We start from the raw sequence: 19996 nt of genomic DNA, 5'->3' as shown, positions 1-19996 counted from the left end.
CTTCATCAAGACACGATGTGAAACTGCAGGGCACTGAAGACAAAGAGAAGGCACCAAAAACTTCTGGAGGGAGTGAGCGTAGCAAAACCAAACAAATACAAAAATCACGCACAGAGTCAAGGATGGTGTCGCAAGCCCTTCCGAAAGAGCTCAGGCCGCCGGGAGCCAAGGCAGCGGCGTCGTCACCACTCCAGGAATCTCATTTCCCACCTAGAATCCCACACCGGCCGGGTAAGAATGAGGGACATTAAAACTTGTTCTAGCATTCAATGCCTTGAAAACCGAGGAATGACCCCGGGGGAAGCAGGCGCTGACAGGAGGGGTGGGGCAGGGGCGGTGGCGGGCGCTCAGGCCTGGGACCACGAGCTAGGGGTGCATGGTAGAAAAGCTGACGATTTAAAGATGCTGAGAGGAGACGGCTCAGCTGGGGACCCTTTGGACATGGATCCATGACAATGAATAGGAAATTGATAGACTAGATTATCAATAGATTATAGAAAATTAAGCAAAGACAATTATTAATGCCAGGGTATAAAAAGTTGTGCAGGAAAGGAAAATAAACCATAGGTTACGGCTTAGCGCTGTGTGAAGTCTCAGTGTGGACCTAAGCCACGAGGCACGGACAGGGGTGGGATGTGCACGTCCTCACTGAGGGGGAGGGCACCGCGTCTGTGCGCAAGAGCGCCAAACCTCGTTGTCCCCGGCGGGTCAGCACACAGTGCCTGGAACAGAACATAAAGTCAAAAAAGGCAACATAAGCTTGTCCTGCAGAGGTGAGCAGACAAATTCCAAAAGGACCCAAGACAAGGGTTGGAAGTGTTTTCCCCCGGAAGCAGGAAGTGAGGAGGGGTGGAAGGAGGGCTGCTGCTTCTCACAGCAAAAATGACCTGTGACTCTAAACTATGTAGACTCAGAATTTTGATTTAAAAAACTAAAGGTAAATTTTAAAAAATAAATCAATGTCCAGTCAAGTTACTGTTCATATGCATGAGAGCAACAGAAAAGAAAGATCGTCCCAGGTGTGCAGAGTTCATAGGTCACGACCTTCCTGAAAACTCAGCGGATAAAAACATTCGCCCTAATCAAGGTTCCGGGATGGGACAGTTAAGTTAGAAAAGAAAGGGATTCTAAGTATCGACAATTATTCTGGAAAAAGAAGATGCATAATGATAAGATAAATGAACAGATGAAAAATGAAAATTGGATCTAAAATCCTAGATTGTACCTATAAAAACGGTGGGGAGGAAGGTGAAATCCACTAATTTCTTTCTACATAGAGGGGAAGCAGTAGTTATATATTTATTCTTGATGCTCATTTTTACAACATATGTCCATTTAAAAATAAAGATAATCCAGCAAAACTGAACATAAGACATAGACCTTCCCAGTCACCAGAGGGCAAATCAAAGAACAGGAAGGTAAGTGGTGAGAAGACAGGCAGCAGAGGGAGGAAGCCAGAAAGTCCCAGCTGTCAGACCACGTGACCTGACCGGTTAACACGGGTAGCCTAAAGCCCTCATGAAAAGGTAAGGGTCAAAAATAAAATCCAAAGATGATGCTTTTTTTAAGTAAAAACAATTAAAACAAAATGATACAGAAGGTTTAAAAATCAATGGGTGACCATGCAGTCTGGTTAGACCAAAGAGAGACCATGGAATAGAAAATCAAAGTTGGGTCATCGAAGGGGAGGGGCAGGTGTCGTGTCCGCTCGGAGTGAGGCTGTGCTCTGAGCAGAGCGAGAGGCCACCCGGCTCCTGCCATGTGCTGGTGAGGGAAGGACACCCCTTCAAGGCAGCCCCTCGGCTCCATCTCCAAGATGAGGATACTGAGGCCCAGGGTGGTGCTCGTGCTGGCACGACGAGTCAGTGGTGGGGCAGGGAGAGGAATCGGGCCACCCCAAAGCTGGGCTTCCCCCTTTCACTCTACCAGTGTGAGGCTCTCATTACGGGAGGAAGTTCCCAGCAGAAGCAGCCTCATCTGTCAGGGGCCCGAGTTCCCTGCTCCTGACTCACACTGTGAGGTCCAGGGGGCTTCCGACAGTGGGGCAGGCCTGGAGCAGGTCTCTGGTGCTCCTGTCCTGGGTGAATAATCCTACCCAACCAGGGTCCCCAACACTCCCTCTGTGGGAGTCCAATCTGTGCCACTCGTCTCTGGGCACAGGGCGTGGGCAGTGGCCTCCCTCCCTCAGAGGGTGCCCCTCTCTCTTTGCCCACACGCCCGGCCCTCTCTCACCCTCCTCAGGGCCTTGGCTGTGGCCCCAGCCCTCCTGTGCTTGCTGAGCCCCTGTGGCTGCAGGGGAGCCCGGGAGCGGTCCTCTGGGGAGCTGGCCTTGGTGGACCACCTAAGAGCCGAGAGGATACTCTCACTGCAAAGGCTGCATAGCACCTGTCCCCTACCAGGCTGGAAAGTGTGTGGGGCCTTCCTCGCTCTGAGCCACATGACCAAAATGTCCTGGGGTTACCTCGTCTTGGGAAGAGCAAGCCTCCAGAGAAAGCCGTGGAGAACTCCATGGCACCCCCTGCACTGCCAGCCAGGTCAGAGAAAGCAGACAGGCCCAAAGGAGAGGAGCATGGCGGGGGCTGGGTGTCAGGGAAGACGCACACCACACCAGCAGTCCTGCGGGAGCACAGGGCTGTCCTCCATGGCCCTTGACCGCTCTCTCTCTAGCTCTCTCTCTTGTCTCTGTCTCTCTGTCTCTCTTTTTATCTCTTTCTCCGTGTCTCTATCTCTTTGTCTTCTTTCTCTGTCTCTGTCTGTCTCCCCCGTCTCCTGCCCAACACCAAGGGCTACAGCTAGTTGCACATCTGTCCAGATGTGCACATGAGGAGCTATAGTGGCCTCGGTACCCTCCCTGTGGTCTTCGTCATCTTGTGTGAAGGGACCTCCTGTTAGGATTCCCACAACAATGCCCGTGAGGGACTTTCTCTGCCCGGCTTTCTGGCATCAAAGAGAGCTGGTCCGTAGGGCCCTACAGGCTGCTGGCCACAGTGGGCTCATTTGCCCAGGCGAGTGGTGGGCTCATCCGTCTGGGTGTGGGTGGGCAGCCACGGCACGCACTCTGCAAACGCAGACTCCCCAGAGCCTTCTCCAGCAAACGCTAGGGGCCTTCTCAGAAGTGGAGGGAACACGGGGGCCACTCAGCTGGAAACCCCTGTCCCTTCGTGCTGCTCTCCTGCTCTCCCATCTTGCTCTCCACAAAAGCCCAAGTCTGGCCCTGACCTCTCTGGCCTCACCTCCTGCTACTTCTCTCCGCCGCGCTCGCTGGCTCCCTCGATATTTCTTGAAGAAGCTGGGCATGCCCCACTCGTGACCTTCGCACTTGCTGTCCCGTCTGTCTCGCCGCCTCTGCATCGTCAGGCCTCACCTTTGCGGTAAGGCCCACCCTGACCCCCCTCCACACTCCCATTTCTATATGGCTGTTTTTACTAATTGCCTCACGAGACTATAAGTTCCCTGCGAACAGGGGTTTGTCTCCTATCTCCCAGCACCTAGAAAAGAGCCTTGCACACAATAGGTGCTCAATAAATACGTATGGAATGAATAAATGAAGGAAGGGTGATGGATCAATCAATGAATAGATCAACAGATGATTAGATGGACGGTTGTCCCCGCCCCCACGCTGTCCCGGCTTCTTGCTCCCTGACCCATCCTCTCCTTGGCTCAGACTTGCTCTCTGTCTGGCCTATTTCCTTTTTTTATTAAATCCTTTACTCATTTCACTCACTCCCAACCCCCCACCTTTGGCCACCACCAAACTGTTCTCCATCTCTATGAGTTCATTTTTTTTTAACTCCACATAAATGAGATCATACAGTATCTTTCTCCATCTCATGTATTCATTAGCATAATGCTCTCAAAGTCCATCCACGTCGTCACAAATGGCAGGATTTCCTTCTTTGTTAAGGCTGAATAGTATTTCATTGTATACACACACCACATCTTCTGCATCCATACATTCATCGATGGGCACTTAGTTGTTTCCATGTCTTGGCTATTGTGAATAATGCTGCTATGAACAGGGAGGTGCAGAAATCTTTTCAAAATAATGATTTCATTTCCTTCAGATAAATACTCAGAAGAGGGATTGTTGGATCATATGGGAGTTCTATTCTTAATTTTTTGAGGAACTCCATACTGTGTTCCATAGTGGCTGCACCAGTTCACATTCCCACGCCTGGCCTATTTCCAATCCTGGCTTCTCTGTTATCTCCCCAGCCTTTTCTGAGCCCTCCTAGGATGGCTTTCCTCTTCTGCCTCCACGTCCACCACTGCCAGAGTCCCAGTCAGGGGCACACCAGTGCTGAGCGACAGAAAACTCCCAGGAGGAGGCTGCTTTCTCTCCCTGCCCTCCCCGAGGAGCCCCTCGGACGGCTGAGGGGGGACCAAGGTGCAAGACTGCGCCTCTGAAGGAAGCTGCAGAGAAGGGGTATTAGCCTCAACAAAACTGAGAGACTTGGCAGCTAAATTCAAATCAAATGAGATTTTGTTATCAATCCAAACAGTCCAGGCAAAAGAACGAAGAGCTTTTCTTCTGGAAATCATAAAAGGAAAGGAGAAGACCTCCAAATTCTAACAGCTGAGGATTAGGGAGATGAGGCGCCATCTCGGGGATGAGAGGAGTCTACGTGGAGCGGCCTGGGTTCCTGCATGGCGGCAGGGTCCCAGTCACGGCTGCCATGGCCGCAGGTGGGAGCCGAACGCCAGGCGCAGAGAGGAGCCCAATGCTCCTCCACACGAGAGCGTCGAGGCCGTCATTGTACGGGGACAGGCCCAGAGTCCCGCTGACAGCGTGGGAAGTGAGGAAGGCAGCCCGATCTCAGCTGCACCGCACGCCCGGCAGCGTGTCCCGGGCGGGACGGCTGGAGCCCTCGGGAGCCGGCCCCAGCTCCCCCAGGCCCGGGCACACACACCCGTGTGTGTGTGCTCCAGTGCCCAGCGTTTAGTGGCTCGAAACAACAGCCGCCATTTTACTCCCTCACCCTTCTGCAGGTCAGGAAGGGCTTGGCCGGCCGGCTCTGGTTTGAAGCCTCTGCTACCGCTGCAGTCGGTGGCCGGCTGGGCATCTCTACCCCCACGAGGAGCTCAGGCCTCCTCACGCGGTCTCCCCCGTGGGCCTCCCAACGCGGCTGCCTCGGGGCAGTCCCCGGGCTGACACAGGGGCTCGGGCTCCAGGAGAAACGCTCCTGCCCGAGGCAGACGCCGCACGGCCTTCTCAGACCTGGCCTGCAGTCCCACAGGGTTACTTCGACCACACCCTGCCGGTTACAGGCCAGTCACAAGAGGAGGCCAATCAGGTCCCACCCCTTGACGGGACAGTGGCAAGTTTCTGAAGGAACACAAGGGACGAGAAGTGCTCTGGTGGCCACACTGCCTTTCCCCAGGACAGAGAGGAGAACCGGGCAATGGTGAGGGAAAGGACGCTGAGAAAGAAGCAAATGACTCAGCCATACTTTCCAGTTTGATAGTCGAAGGTGAAGGCAGTTCTGGGGGGAGATGACGTGGGGGAATGCATTTTTAAGAACTTTGAGACTCCTTCTCCCCTAGCCCAGATAAACAGTATGGAGAACCTGGAGGCACTGTGGGCACCCCTCGAGGCAGAGTGTGTTGTTTGGGGGTAGACAGCTGTCCGCAGCGTGCTCTCCAGGAGAACATTCTGCCACGAGAGAAATGCCCCACAGCTGCCCTGTCCAGTGCGGGAGCCATGAGCCACACACGGCTACTGCGCCCTTGAAAAGTGGCTAACAAATGAGGAACTGAATTTTAACTTTTATTTCACTATAATTAACTTAAATTTAAATTCAGATAGCCATGTGTGGCTAATAGCTACCCTATTGGACACTGCAATTCTGGAACTAAGTATGTCAGGCAATAAACCAAAACTGTAGCTGAAAGGAGACAGGAAGAAAGTGCAGAGAACAGTTGCCCTGAAGCCCATCTCCCCCACTGCCAAGAAAGCCCTCAGGCCTGCCTCCCACCCACCCCCTGGAGGAAGGAGACAGAAGTTCAGTGCTAGGGGCTGGTTCAAGTTAACAGTCCCTTAGAGCAAACAGTCACTTACTTACCATTCTTCTGAACAGTTGGTGCAATTAAATAAGTGAACAAAATAAGGGGCATACAAATCAGAAAGGAGGAGAAAATTTATCATTGAAGACGGTAGTATGGTGTGATCAACTGGGAATACAAAAATATTAGACACAGGAAGGAAATTCACAGGGTAGTTAGTTATAAAATGAACATATCAAAAGCAATACTTTTATGTAAGACATAAACAGCTAAAAATACGAAAGAAAAGAGCCCACTCTCAATGGCACCTGAAAATATGAAATGCCTAAAAAAATTAAGAAAGGTGAAGGACTTACATGAAGAAAACTATAAAGCTCGACTAAAAGACATAGAATAAGATAGGATAATTGGAGAGTCATACCTTTTAATTAAATAAGAAGACTGAAAGTTGTAAAGATGTCAATCCTCTCTAAACCAAAATTCTAATTGAATTTTTGACAAAAATCTCAATTGAATTTGACAAAAGTGTTCAAAATAGGAGCAGATACATCAATGGAAGAGAATAAAGGATCCATAAAAAGACCCATGAATATATGAGCGTTTAGTAGCTAATAAAGATGGCATGAAAATTGAGGAAATGATGGATTGTTTAATAAATGGTATTGGGATAAATGTGTAACCATTTGGAAAAAATAAAGCTGAATCTCTACTTTATTTCTTATACTAAAAAAAATATCCGAAAGCATCAAAATTCAAATGTCAAAAATAAATCTAAAAACATAATAGAAGAAAACGTGGGTGAATTTTTTTATGTCGGTGTGGGAAACGTCTTTCTAAGCGTGACATAAAACCCAGAAGCTAGAATGGAAAAGACTGACAGATTAGACTACATAAAAGTGTAAGACTTTTGCTCAGCGAAATACCCATTTAAAAGGATAAAAGCCAGCTGAGAACAATTATGTGCCATCCGGAAGCTAGACAAATGTCAAATTTCTCTAATGTAAAAAATACTCTCACAAATCACTGAGGAAAAATTACAACACAATAGAGAAATGGGCAAAGTAGATGAGTAGACAATTTATCAAAGAAGAAGTCCAAATGTTTCCCCTCCCCGTAAAAAAAGACATATGAAAAGAAGCCCAATTTCACTATTAATGAGAGAAATGCAAATTCAATCAAGAATATGATATTACATTCACCTCCTTTATTGAAAGAAATGAAAGAGATCGACCACCCATCGCTGGTAAGGAGTTCAGTGGTGATGGGAGTGTAGGCTCAGACAACTTTTCTGGAGGGTCATTTGGTGACAACTAATATAATTGTAACTGTCAAATCTTTTTATCTGGCAATTCAAATTCTAGGGATATATCTTACACTCACACTTACTCAAAGATGCATGTGCAAAAGTGTCCATTGAAACTTTGCTTGCAATACTAAAATTTGCAAAAACAAAAAATCCAATGTCAAATGTGACGAGGAAATTGGAGAATCTGCTCTGGTAAGCACATCACTGTTATTCCGCAGTGCTGGGGCGTGTGGAGTAACACGCAGCCATCAGAAAGGCTGGGGATGCCCGCACTGGCGTGAGGAAACGCACGGCTGACATTGTCAGGAGAGAAAACGCTGGGGCACCGCGGCCCCATGGTTTTGTCTGGCCCCAGCACCCTGGCCCTCTGGCACCACTCTGGCCCCCTTCCTCCGTGCTCCCCGTTACTCCCTATCGCACAGTCCCAACAGCCTCCTGCAATCCCAGAGCACGCCCAGCTCCAGCACCTCAGCTATTCCTCCCTCTGCCTGGCATAGCCTGACTCCGGCCCTTCCCATGGCTGACTTTCCTTTAATCCCACCTCCTCCAGGATGTCTTCCCTGATCACAACAGGCTCGTCTACCCCTCATTCTCTCCCCAAACACCCTGTTACTTTCTTGATAGCATCCGTCACAACTTTAATGAGTTTCTTTCTTGATTTGCTTGGTGGCTCACTATCACCTTCTCCCTAACGTAATCTCCAGGAGGGCTAGAACCGTATCCAGTCACCCCCTCCAAAGATGACCATCACTCTCAGAAGAAGACTCCAAGTCCCTGCGTGGCCCAGCTCCCTGCCCAACCTCACCCCCTTCTCACCTCCCCGCCCCTTCACTCCAGCCAGACTTGCCTTCCTGGTCCTCAAGCCCACCGAGATCCCCGGCCCAGGGCTCTGCCTGTCTGTTCCCTCCCCCTGGGCATCTGTCCCTCCCGCTGTTTGCGTGCCTCTTCCGCACTCTGGTCAGGCTCTGCTCCCGTGCCGCCTCCTCGGAGAGACCTCACCCCGTCCCCTACCCACACAGCGGCCAGCGCTGCCCTGGCCCTGGCTCACCTGCCCGCCCAGCACTCGCAGCCCTCAGTTCCGTTCCTGCTGTTGGCCTCTGTTTCCCGTTAGCCTCCACGCACTCTGTTCTGTCGTTACTGTGGCCCCAGGTCTTGAACAGCGCCTGGCCTAAACCCACTCATTCTAGGCTAAAACGCGGGCCCATATTGTCCTAACGTGTTTTTTTAACCCATCTTTTCCCCCTGGTTTGAAATGCCACCTCGTCCTTATTGAACGCCCACGTGCACTTGGGCCTGTCTGCAGGTGCCTGTCTGCCCCACGACTGCGTCTCGCTCTCGCTCGGCTGGTTCAGTTCTTTCCCTCCAGCGCCCCCGGCCCGTCTCGGACTCACAGCAAACCCTCCCTGAGCCCTCCCCTGTGCGGGACACTGGCTGCGGTGACACAGTAGTGCATGAACGGGGCTGACGTGCGCCTCGTCCTCCAGGAACCTGCAGGGCTTCTTAAGATACAGCACGATGCCTCCAGAGTGAGGAGTAGGGAGCCAGAGGTAGGGATGGAGAAACATGCAGACAGCAACGTGGGTCCACCTCTGAGAGAGGGAAATGCTCATCCGGCGTTGTCACGAGGCTTCCAGCACGAGTGTGGAGAGCGGACGGGAGTGGAGCGTGGACGGAGGCAGGGAGGCCATCTGGAGGCTGCGCTGTGATCCAGGGAAAGAAGATGGTGGCCTCGGTTAGCACCAGGGCAGTGGTAATGGCAGGAGGGGGGACGAGGGTTCAGAGGCATCTGGATTAAATCTGGAAGGGAAGGAGAGCCTGCAATCAGGGCTGAGACCCTGGACTCCATGTGGAGGAACTGGGGGCGGGGGGTGGGGAGCATTCACTGCAATGGTGGGAGGGGCGTGTGTGTGGCACAGGAGCAGGGAGAGGTACATAACTAGGACTGAGTTTGAGGGGCCTGTGAGCAGGCACTTAGAAAAGACATCTGTGGTTCAGGAGTGAAAGCCGGGCTGGAGATGGAGGCTCAGAAGCCGGTGGCCCTGGATGGAATAGAACAGGGTCTGGGACAGAGCCTGTGGATCCCAGAGTGTGATGGGCCAGCAGAAGAGTTGACGCTGACCAAAGAGAGAAGCAAATGAAGACTGGGAGGGTTGATGTCATAGAAGTCAAGGGTGGCAGAGGTAGCTAGTCACCATGCAGTAACCATAGTACTAGAACCGCTCATCTTTAGCCGAGAACATGGCTGCCCAGAATAAAAACATTCCCCAGCCTACCTTGCTGCTGGATGTGGCCATGCGACAAAGTTTTAACCAATGGGATGTAGGTAGAAGTAGTGTGTGCAACTTGCTGGAAGAGTCCTTGCAGGCAGGGACAGACCTCTGTCCTCTTTCTCCTTCCCACTGGCTGGAATGTGGGTGCAATGACTGGAGCTGCAGCAGCCACTTTAGACCTCAAGGTAAAAAGCTGCACGTTGAAATGGAGGAGCAAAGGCACGAAAGGAGTCTGAATTGGTGTTGATCATGGAGCTGTCATGTCAGCCCTGAACTGCCTGCGTGCATAGGAGACTAAACTTCCATCGTCTTCAGCCCATATTACTTTGGGGTTTTGCTACTTGCTGCTGAAACAAAAGCTTCTGAGAGGTCGGTTAAGACAAGAACTTAAGAGCCACTGGTGTCAGCAACATAGAGACTGCTGCTGGCCCTAGAGAGAGCAATGTTGGGGATGTGGTGGGGTGGAATCCAGGCTTAAATGGGTTGAAGAGTGATAGATGGAATTCTATGGTGAATGTAGAAGCTCTTTCTAGAAATTTGCCTTGGTGGCACCAAGGTCTGTGAATGTTTTAGCTCTCCTTCCCATAATCTCCAGCATCCTCCTGACAGTCTCCTCAAGTAAACATACGAGTTAAATTAAGAAGGCAAGTCCCATAAGCCCCCACCACCTCACCCCTCGCCACCTCTAAGCTCCTCCAAAGAGAAACCGCAGAGATGCTCCTGGCTCAGAAGGGCGGAGAGGGAGCAGACAGGAGCTGGGAGGAGGATGTGTGGGAGCTGGGCAGTGTGCAGGGATGCGGAAGCAGCAGTTCCGGAACCCCAACCGCCCCCTTCCCCCAACGCGCTCCGGGTGTGGAGGCGCGGCGGGGGGCTGCCCTTGGGGTGTGGAGCCGCGCCCCGCCCGGGCCCCGCGTCTGCCCGCGGGGACCACCAAGTGGGTCCGCCGGGCCGGTTCGCAGGCTGGGAGGACGCGCCCGGCCCCTCCTGTGCGCCGCGCCGTCCGCAGGCGGGAGAGCAGGCGGCCCGGCCCTCGGCCTCCCGCGCACCGGCCCGGGCGCCGGGGCAGCCGGTCAACACGGCGCCCGGAGCCCAGCGCGCGTCAGAGGAGCCGGGCGCGTCCTCGCCGAGGCCGACGACATCATCGTGTCGCTGCTAATACACCTTGAACTGTCAGCTTCGGCTAAGACAAAAATCTCTTTGTTCGTTGGCTTCGTTCGGAAAAGGCAATGTGGGTTTTAGGACAGCAGACCTAAGGACCGGGTGGGCGCCCCCGGCCGGCGGAGGGCTCCTGGGGGGCAGGAAGGGCGTGAGCGCGAGGCGGCCGGGCAGAGGGCGGGCTGCGCGCCCCCTCCGGGGACGGGCACAGAGACCAGCCGACCTGGGGACCTCTCTCCGGTTCCCGCGCCGTCTCAGGGCCGCCCGCGGAGACCACTCAGCCCCGCGCCGCGAGCACGAGTGCAGAGGCCGAGCGCGAGGCCTGCGCAGCCCTGCGGGGGGCGCCCCTCAGCCTCTCCCGGCCCTGCGCGCCCAGGGCAGCGGATGAGAAATGCCAGGCGTCTTGAGCTCCTCCCTGCGGTCTCCCAAGCGCCGTACCTGATTGTAGAGATGGGGTGGGCACTGTGATGCGCTGCCCAGACCCCCCTTCAGGAAGGAAGGGCAAACTCCTCAGCTGCGGGCAGTGCTGTGGGCAGAAAGGCCTCAGCTGTCAGCCTCCTCAGGGGTCACCCCTACTGCAGGTGCTGCCACCCCAGGAGGAGCACCCACCCAGGTGCATCAAGGCCTGGCCATCTCCCGGATAAGGGACAGCTCTGGAAGCCACTCCAGCTCTGGGCATCATGGTCTCACCCAGGCTGTCATGGCACCTACACTCAGTTTGTCATCCCCCTCTGTCTGCTCCTGCTTCTTCCCTCCCTGCATTGACCCCAGAGCCCTCCTTGACGGACATCCTGCTCACTGAGCTCTGATGTTGAGACAGAGTGGGTTAAGTGCCTTGCCCAAGCCACCCACAGGGTGCAGGAATCCAGGGCTCTCTCCCTCCAAGCTGGTGGGGGGCCATTTGAGGAGCCCCCACCAGTCTGACCGCCATATGTCCACCCCAATGCAGACTGGCCAGCATCCTCTTTTTTGGTGTGTCTCCAGCCAGTTGTGTCCCAGCCCAGGATGTCGGGAAGCCCTTGGCCATGGCAGACAGAGCTCTCCGTGCTGGCAGGCGTGCCAGGGTGGCTCCCCCACCCCACCCCCAGAAGGTGCAAGCAGATTTCGCACCCTCTGCCACTGCTCATTGTTGAGGGAAAACTCCACGTCCCAAACATTTGTTTGGAGGGAATTAGATCATCACCTCCCCACTAATGAAGCCAGGCTGTGCAAACAGACGGAGGAAGACGGCAGGCTGTCTCCGAAGTTGGCACCCCAGGTGTCTCGGAGGCTCCGTGCACATGTTTCGAGAGCAGCCTGCGCCAAGCTGGTTTGGAACCTCCCCAGGTGATATTTGTCTTGGTGGCCAGGGATCCCCGCCCTGAGCCCGAGACTCGCAGAGCTTTCCGTAGCCAGAGCAGGCCTCTGCCGCGTTCTGAAGGCAGCAGGCGCCCGCCTCCCAGGCTCAGGAGCTGCCTCTATCTCTGTTCCCTTCAGGCCCTGCACCACCATGGGCTCTTCCACCCGGGAAGAAGATGCTACCCTCTCAGGTGGACGAGCTGCCCTTCTCAGCTGTCCCTCGGGAGCCTCTGCAGGCGCGTGACTCTTTCTTTTATTATCTTTTTAATTGAGATATAATTCACATGACATAAAACTCACCATTTACAAATGGACACTGCAGTGGTTCTGAGTGTTTCACTTGATATATTCACAGTGTGCCGCCATGGCTACTGTCTAATTCCAGACATCTTCAGCACCCCCAAAAGAAACCCCGTACCTGTTAGCAGCCAGTCCCAATGTCCTCTCTCCCTCTGTCACCTAGTCACCTCTATTTTACTTCTGTCTCTGTGGATTTGCCTATTCTGGGGATTTCATATAAATGGAATCCTATAATATGTGGTCTTTTGTGACTGGCTCCTTTCACTTAGCATCACGTTTTCAAGCTTCGCCCATGTTGTAGCGTGAACCTGTACTTCATTCCTTTTTAAGGCAGCATAATATTCCATTGTATGGATATGCCGCACTGTGTTCATCCATTCATCATCTGACGGATGGACATCTGGGTTGTTTTCACTTTTTGTCTATTATAGATAATGCTTCTGTGAACAGGTCTTTGTGTGAACATAGTTTCAACTCTCTGGGGTATACACCAAGGAATGGAATTGCTGGGCAAATGCTAATTCTGTGTTTAACTTTTTGAGGAACCACCAAACTGTTTTCCACAGTGGCTGCATCATTTTACATTTGCACCAGGAATGTACCAAGGTTCTAATTTCTCCACATGTTTGGCAACATTTGTTATTTCCCTTTTGTTTTTTCTTATTGTAGCTCTCCTGATGGGTATCAGGTCTCTTTGTGGTTTTGATTTGCATTTCCCTAGTGACTAATGATGTTGAGTATCTTTTCATGTGCTTATTTGTCATTTGTATAACTTATCTGGAGAAATGTCTATTCAAATTCTTTGTCCATTTTTTAATTAGGTTATTCATCTTTTTATTGTTGACTTGTAAGAGTTCTTTATATATTCTGAATACTAGACCCTTATCAGACATATGATTTGAAAATATTTTCTCTATTCTATGGGCTGTCTTTTCACTTTCTTGATAGTGTCTTTTGATGCACAAGTTTTTACTTTTGATGAAGTCCATTTTATTTATTTTTATCTTTGATTGCTTGTGCTTTTGGTGTCATGTCTGAGAAATTATTGCCTAATTCAAGGTTATACAGATTTTTCCCGATGTTTCTAAGAATTTTATAGTTTTCACTCTTACATTTAGATCTTTGATCAATTTTGAGTTCAGTTTTGTATATGGTGTGAGGTAGGGGTCCAGATTCATTCTTTTGTGTGTGGATATTCAGTTGCCAAGCACCATTATTGGAAAAGACTATTCTTTCTGCATTGAGTTGTCTTGGCACCCTTGTTGAAAATCAACCAACTGTAAGTTATTTCTGGACTGTCAATTCTAGTCCATTGGTCTGTGTGTTAGCCCTATGCCAGTACACACAGTCTTGATTACTGTAGCTTTGCAGCAAGCTATGAAATTGAGAATTGCAGTCCTCCAACATTGTTCTTTTCCAAGATTGTTTTGGCTATTCTGTGTGCTTTGTAATACCATAATGTGCGTGGCTTTTAATAAAGTTCACAAACTTTATGCATCCAGGGCTGAACAGGTGTGGCAAGTAAGCAAAACTGGCTGGTTTCAATGTGGCACCCCAGGTCATGTTCTTACGACACACACAGCTTGTCTGCATCCTAAACACATAGGAATGTTCTTCACTTTCAAATAAAAGTATGCTTTCTTCACTTTCCCTTGCAACACACACGAGTAGCCCTCTCCCAGCCTCCCTCGCCATCAGGAATGGCCATGAGACAGGTCTGTGTTCCAATCCTGAGGCATAAGCAGGAGTCTGCTAGGGGAGATTCTGAGACAGATGTTATGGAATGTGATGAATGAAGAGCAGGAGAGTTTCCAGGTCTGTGCCAGATTTGGGATTGAGTGAAGCAAGACAGTGCCCACAGTGCAGATTTAAGGAGGCGCTGGTTCTCAGGGCCCCACAAGGGCATATGCAGCGTCTGAGAGCAAATGCCTCCTGGAATGTGAGCACCTCTCCTGCCTCACCCTAGTCCCAGCCCCGTTCTGTCCGGCTGTTGCTCTTCTTCCTGCTCTGACACCCAGGCGTGATGCCCAGAACCAGGCAACTCTCTGGTGATGCGAGGCAACAAGATTGAGGGCAAAGGTTACCATGCTACAAAGCTGGGCAGAGCTTGGGATCTTGGAGAGCTGCCTTTCCAAGGTTCTTGTTCTGTGGGATAATCACATGGTTATTAAGATAACCCCTGAAGCCCCTGAAAGTAAGGTTTCCTGTTACTTTCTACCAAAAGCATTTCTAATATAGTCATACGTTGCTTAACGACAGGGCTACGTTATGAGAAACGCATCATTAGGCGATTTCATCGTTGTGTGAACATCACAGAGTGTACTTACACAAACCTAGATGGTATAGCCTACTGCACACGTAGGCTATGTGGTACTAATATTATGGGACCACCATCATATATGCAATCTGTCATTGACAAAAACCTTGTTATGCAGCACATGAGTGTAGATCAATTTATGGCAAGTAATAAGGGTTTTCCATTTAAAGCTGTAAGACATTTTTAAGCTTTAAAAGTGAGTTGAGGACTTCATCAAAATGAAATACTCCTACTCGTTGAAAGGCACTGTTAAGAGAATGAAAAAGCAGCCAAAGACTAAGAAAGAAATATTTGTTGACCATATATCTGACAAAAGGCTGATATCTAGAATATAAAATGAATTCTTCCGACTCAATAATAAGACAAATCAATCTCCCAAAATGGGCAAAAGATATAAACAGATACGTCACCAAAGAAAGGATACAGATGGCAGATAAGCATCTGAAAGGATGCACAACATCATTAGACATTACGGAAATGCAAATTAAAACCACAATGAGCTACCACTGTATACCTGCTAGATTGGCTAAAATTTAAAAGCTCACAATACCAAATGCTGACAAAGACACAGAGCAACCAGAACTCTCACATATTGCTGATGGGAATGCGAAACAGCACAGCCTCACTGGAAAAGAGGTTGGCAGCTTCTTATGATGTCACACACACATTTATCATACTACCCAGCAATTCCACTCCTGGGTGAGAAATGAACACATAAGGCCAAAGACCTGTGTGCAAATATTTATAGCAGCTTTATTTATAACAGGCCCACACTGGAAACAGCCCAAGAGTCCATTGACTGGTGATTGGATTAAGAAACTGGCACATCCATGCAATAGAATACTGCTCAGCAATAAAAAGGAACCAAATATTAGCACGTGCAACAACACTGTGGATGAATCTCAAAAGCATGTTCAGTGAAAGATGCCAGACTCCAAAGCTTACACTGTATGAGTCCATTTATATGGAATTCGGGAAAAGGCAAAGCTACAGGATGTAAGTCAGCTCAGTGGCTGCAGGGCTAGGGCAGGGAAGTGATTGTCTAGAAAGAGGCACAGGGGAAGTTTCTGGGGTGATGACACTGCTTTATATCATGATTGCGATGCTGGTTACACAAATGTGCGCCTTTGGCAAAACTGCTGGAACCACACACTAAAAAGGGTGAATTTACTGTATGGAAAATAAACTTCAATAAACCTGACTTTTTAAAAAACACTAAAATATGACTGAGGCCAATGATTTGTTGAATTACTACACACAAACACAATATGTAAATACATGAATGTTGGACAGTAAAGTGAATAAATTGTGGGTTTTAGTTTAAGCTTGATTTAAAAAAAAAAAGAAGGTAATAGTATGCTAAGTGGAAGAAGTCAAAAACAAAAGGCCGCGCTTTATGATTCCATTCACATGACATTCTCGAAAAGGCGAAGTTGTAGGAAGAGGAATCAATTAGCCGCTGCCAGGGGCTGAGGGTGGCGACAGGACTGATGGCAGAGGGCGAGGCGCGTTTCTGGGGTGACGGCGCTGTTCTGTCTCCTGATCACGTTGGTAGTTACACGACTGCATGCGTTTGTCAAAACTCACTGAGCTGCATGGTTAAAAGGGGTAAATTGTACTGAATGTAAATTCTGTCTCCAATTATGTAAATTATATACACCTGACTTTTTCAGAAAGTAAGCTGAGTGAAAGAAAATTATTAGATAAATAATCATGCTTTTGTGTTTCCTCTCCTGAAATGGCTTTCCCCAGGTATCTGGATTTCTTCTTCCCTTACCTATTGCAGGTGTTTGCCCGTGTCACCTTCTCGGTGAGGCCCTACCTCACCACCCTGTTAAAATCGCAACCCTTAACTCTCTGGTACTACCCAGCTCCCTTTTCTACTGAATTTTTTTCCATTACACTTATCACTTTCTTTGTATATTTTACTTCTTTATTTCATGTATTGTTTGTCTGCTTCATTAGTCTATGAGCTCTGTGACATTGGGGACTTTTGTATGTTCTGTCCGTTGGTCTTTTCCTAATACCTAGAATAGTGCCTGACATGTACAAGTTGCTCAAAAATATATTTGTTGAATGACTGCCTGAATGAACGCTTTACCATTTTCAGCATTCTTGACTAGGTTGTTTAACATATTTCAGAAAGTGAAACTCAGGACTGTTTTTAACTTGAAGATCTTGTTCCAGAAATAGTGCTGAGGTTATAACACCAGTTCTTTGCCTGTATAATATAAAAATTTCTCTGTCGCAACCGTGGATCAGGGCTCTATTCTATTATTCTAAATACAGTTCACATAGAGGGTGATGCCCTCTCTTTCTGGAAATAACTATTTGTCTGAGATTTTGGACAGCTGCCACACTGGGCTTCCTCTAATCTTCTGATTATTCCCTGCCACACTTGTGGCTTCCTGTGCAGATATTGCTGTTCTCAGTTGCTCTTAGCCATACTTACACAATATGGAATTCGTGGAATTTCTTTTTCTGTCTCCTTTGCTGAGGATATAGAGATTTTGTTTCCATTCTTCTTGTTGCCTGGTATAGTTTCCAGGAGAAAACAGAAAATTTACAGCTCACTGTCATCAAATTTCTATCAAAATCTGCTTAATTATGAGGGAAAAAAATCAATGAATATTGTGTTAAAAGAAATAATTAAAAATAAAGGGAGTGACCCACAGAATGGGAGAAAATGTTTGCAAATCATATTTCTGATTTACGATTTAGAATCTAGTATCCAAAATATATGAAGAGCACTTACAACTCAACAATAAAAAGACAAATATCTTAATTAAAAAATTGGTAAAGGATGTGAACAGACATTTGTCCAAAAAAGATACACAAATGTCCAATAAGCACATAAAATGATGCTCAGCATCACTAGTCATCAGGGAAATGCTAATCAAAACCAGTGAGGTACCACTTCACATTCATTTGGTTGGCTGAAATAAAAAAGTCAATAACAAGTGTTGATGAAGATGTGAGAAACTGGAGGTCTCACACATTGCTGGTAGGAATCTAAAATGGTGCAGTTGCTTTGGAAAATAGTTTGGCAGTTCCTCACAAGTCAAACATAGACTTACCAAATGATACAGCAATTGCACTCCTAGATATATACCTACATGAGTTTAACACATATGCCCCCATGAAAACTTGTAGGCAGGGCAGCTGGTGGCGTAGTGGTTAAGTTCGCATGCTCCACTTTGGTGGCCCAGGGTTTGCGGGTTCAGATCCTGGGTGCCGACCTACACACTGCTCCTCAAGCCATGCTATGGCAGTGTCCCTTCTACAAAATAGAAGAAGAGGGGAACAGATTTTAGCTCAGCGCTAATCTTCCTCAGCAAAAAGAGGAAGATTGGCAACTGATGTTAGCTCAGGGCCAATCTTCCTCACCAAAAAAAAAAAAACTTTACATATATTCATAGCATTATTCACGATGGCCAAAAAGTAGGAACAACTCAATGTTCATCAACTGATAAACAAAATATCTAAAAAGTACAATATACCTAAAAAATACATCATCATTGAGCCATAAAAGAAATGAAATACTGTTACATACTGCAACGTGGATGAACCTTGAAAATATTATGCTAAGTGAAAGAAGCAGACACAAAAGGCCACATATTATATGGTTCCATTTATGGGAAACGTCCAGAAGCAGCATAGAGGCAGAAAGATTACGCGCACGTCGCTGAGCGACCGGCAGCGGCCGCGGAGGAGCGAAGAGCCCGCGCCGTCGAGCTCGGCGTCGGGGTGGCTGCCCCGGCGCGGCCGCAGCGCGCTCCCGGGCGGCGGGGAGGCCAGGCCGCGCAGGCCGCAGCGCCGGAAGACGCTGTCTCGCACCAGGTGCTCTCGGAAGAGCGCGGCGTCGATGCTGCGGCTCAGGTTGATGGGTGACGGCGGCCGCAGGTCCAGCTCGCTCATCGATGGCGCCGGCCCCACGCTGCTGCGGGACAGTCGCGGGCCACCCTGGGGCCCATGGCCCAGCGACGCAGCCGAGCCCCAGGCGTCTGAATTGGGCGTGGCAGGCGGCCCACCTTCCGCTGGGTTGCGGATGAGGCTCCTGCTGATGTCCAAGCTACCTGGGCCGACGCCGCTGGGCCCCGCATAGCCGTTGTTGGGCCGCTCCGGCACCTCGCTCTTGCCCGAGGGCGGGGGGCACGCCAGGCGCAGCAGCTTAGCCCAGCAAGCGTGCTCTGTGGGCGGCCTGGGCCGTGCGGCGGCCACGGCGGCCAGCGCCATGGCGAGCGCCCATGTCAGCTCCAGCAGGCGCAGCCAAAAGTGGACACCCCACCAGGCCCACGAGAAGCGGCCCACCCGGCCTGGGCCCGGGTACAGCCACAGCGCGGCCGCCAGCTGCAAGCCGCTGGCCAGCAGCCCCAGCGCACCCGCCACGGCCAGCAGCCGCGGGCCCGGGCTCGTATCCCAGCCCCGCGGCCCGTCCAGCAGGCGGCGACGGCACAGGCAGAGTGTGCCCAGAGCCACCACCGCGCCCCAGGCGCACGATAAGCCCTGGGCCAGGAGGTTGAGTGCAGGCCTGGCGGACAGCAGGTCTGCAGTGAGCAACCCCACACCGTGCGCCAACGCCAACGCTCCCAGCAGGAGCGGGTTCTGCAGCTGCTGTGGCAGCCCGGCGCCCAGGCCGAGCAGGGTCAGGGCAGCGAGCGCAGTGAGCAGCAAGGGGAAGGGCAGGTTGTAGAGCACCAGGCTGGCGCGTAAGCCCAGCCGCGCCTGCGAGCCGTAGGGGTCAGCCAGCATGTAGGCGGATCGCAGCGCCGACGCTAGGAGCACCAGCACCGCAGCCACCAGTGCTAGCCGGGACCCCGCAGGGGCGGCTGCCAGCGAGGCCAGCGCCAACGAGGCGGGCAGGAGGAAGAGCACCCCCACCCCATAGACGTGCAGCTCCCAGGAAAAGCTCAGCACCCGCCGCAGGGGACCCCAGCGCAGGGGGGTTGCGGTGGCGTTGGCCGGGGGGCTGGAGGCTGGGGCTGATGCCATGGAGCTGGCTGAGGGCTCCGGAGGGGGTGGCTGGCCCAGGGCACGCTGCGTGGTGACCCGAATGAGGCCCTGGCGTGACGTCGAGGGGGCCTGCACTGGGGGTGCTGGGGGATGGCTTTGGGGGCGCCCCGCCACTCCTCGGCTTCATCTGCGATAATAACAATATTAAAATCGCCCTTTGAAAAGCGTTTCTGATTTTCCATCATTCTCTAGTGTAGTTGGGCCAGGTGTTTAACTTTCCCAAGCACATCTGTAAAACAGGGATGGTAAGAGCCCCCACCTCACTGGGAGGGGGTGAGGATTAAATGTTTAGCA

General features: G+C 50.7%; 1 protein-coding gene across 1 annotated transcript; it reads right to left on the bottom strand.

Moving 5' to 3' along the window:
- Window positions 1-15418: 15418 nt before the first annotated feature.
- Window positions 15419-19819, bottom strand: LOC131420005 (proline-rich transmembrane protein 3-like). The gene is made up of 2 exons (XM_058565663.1): window positions 17142-19819; window positions 15419-16280 (listed from the first exon to the last, which is right to left on the bottom strand). Exon 1 carries the CDS (start codon window positions 19679-19681, stop codon window positions 18308-18310), a length of 1374 nt encoding a protein of 457 aa, XP_058421646.1. The 5' UTR covers window positions 19682-19819; the 3' UTR covers window positions 15419-16280; window positions 17142-18307.
- Window positions 19820-19996: the final 177 nt, after the last annotated feature.

Source organism: Diceros bicornis, chromosome 2, assembly GCF_020826845.1.
Source record: "Diceros bicornis minor isolate mBicDic1 chromosome 2, mDicBic1.mat.cur, whole genome shotgun sequence".
NCBI lineage: Eukaryota > Metazoa > Chordata > Mammalia > Perissodactyla > Rhinocerotidae > Diceros > Diceros bicornis.
The sequence above is the reverse complement of the archived record's forward strand: the minus strand, read 5'-3'. Positions and strand labels throughout refer to the sequence as shown.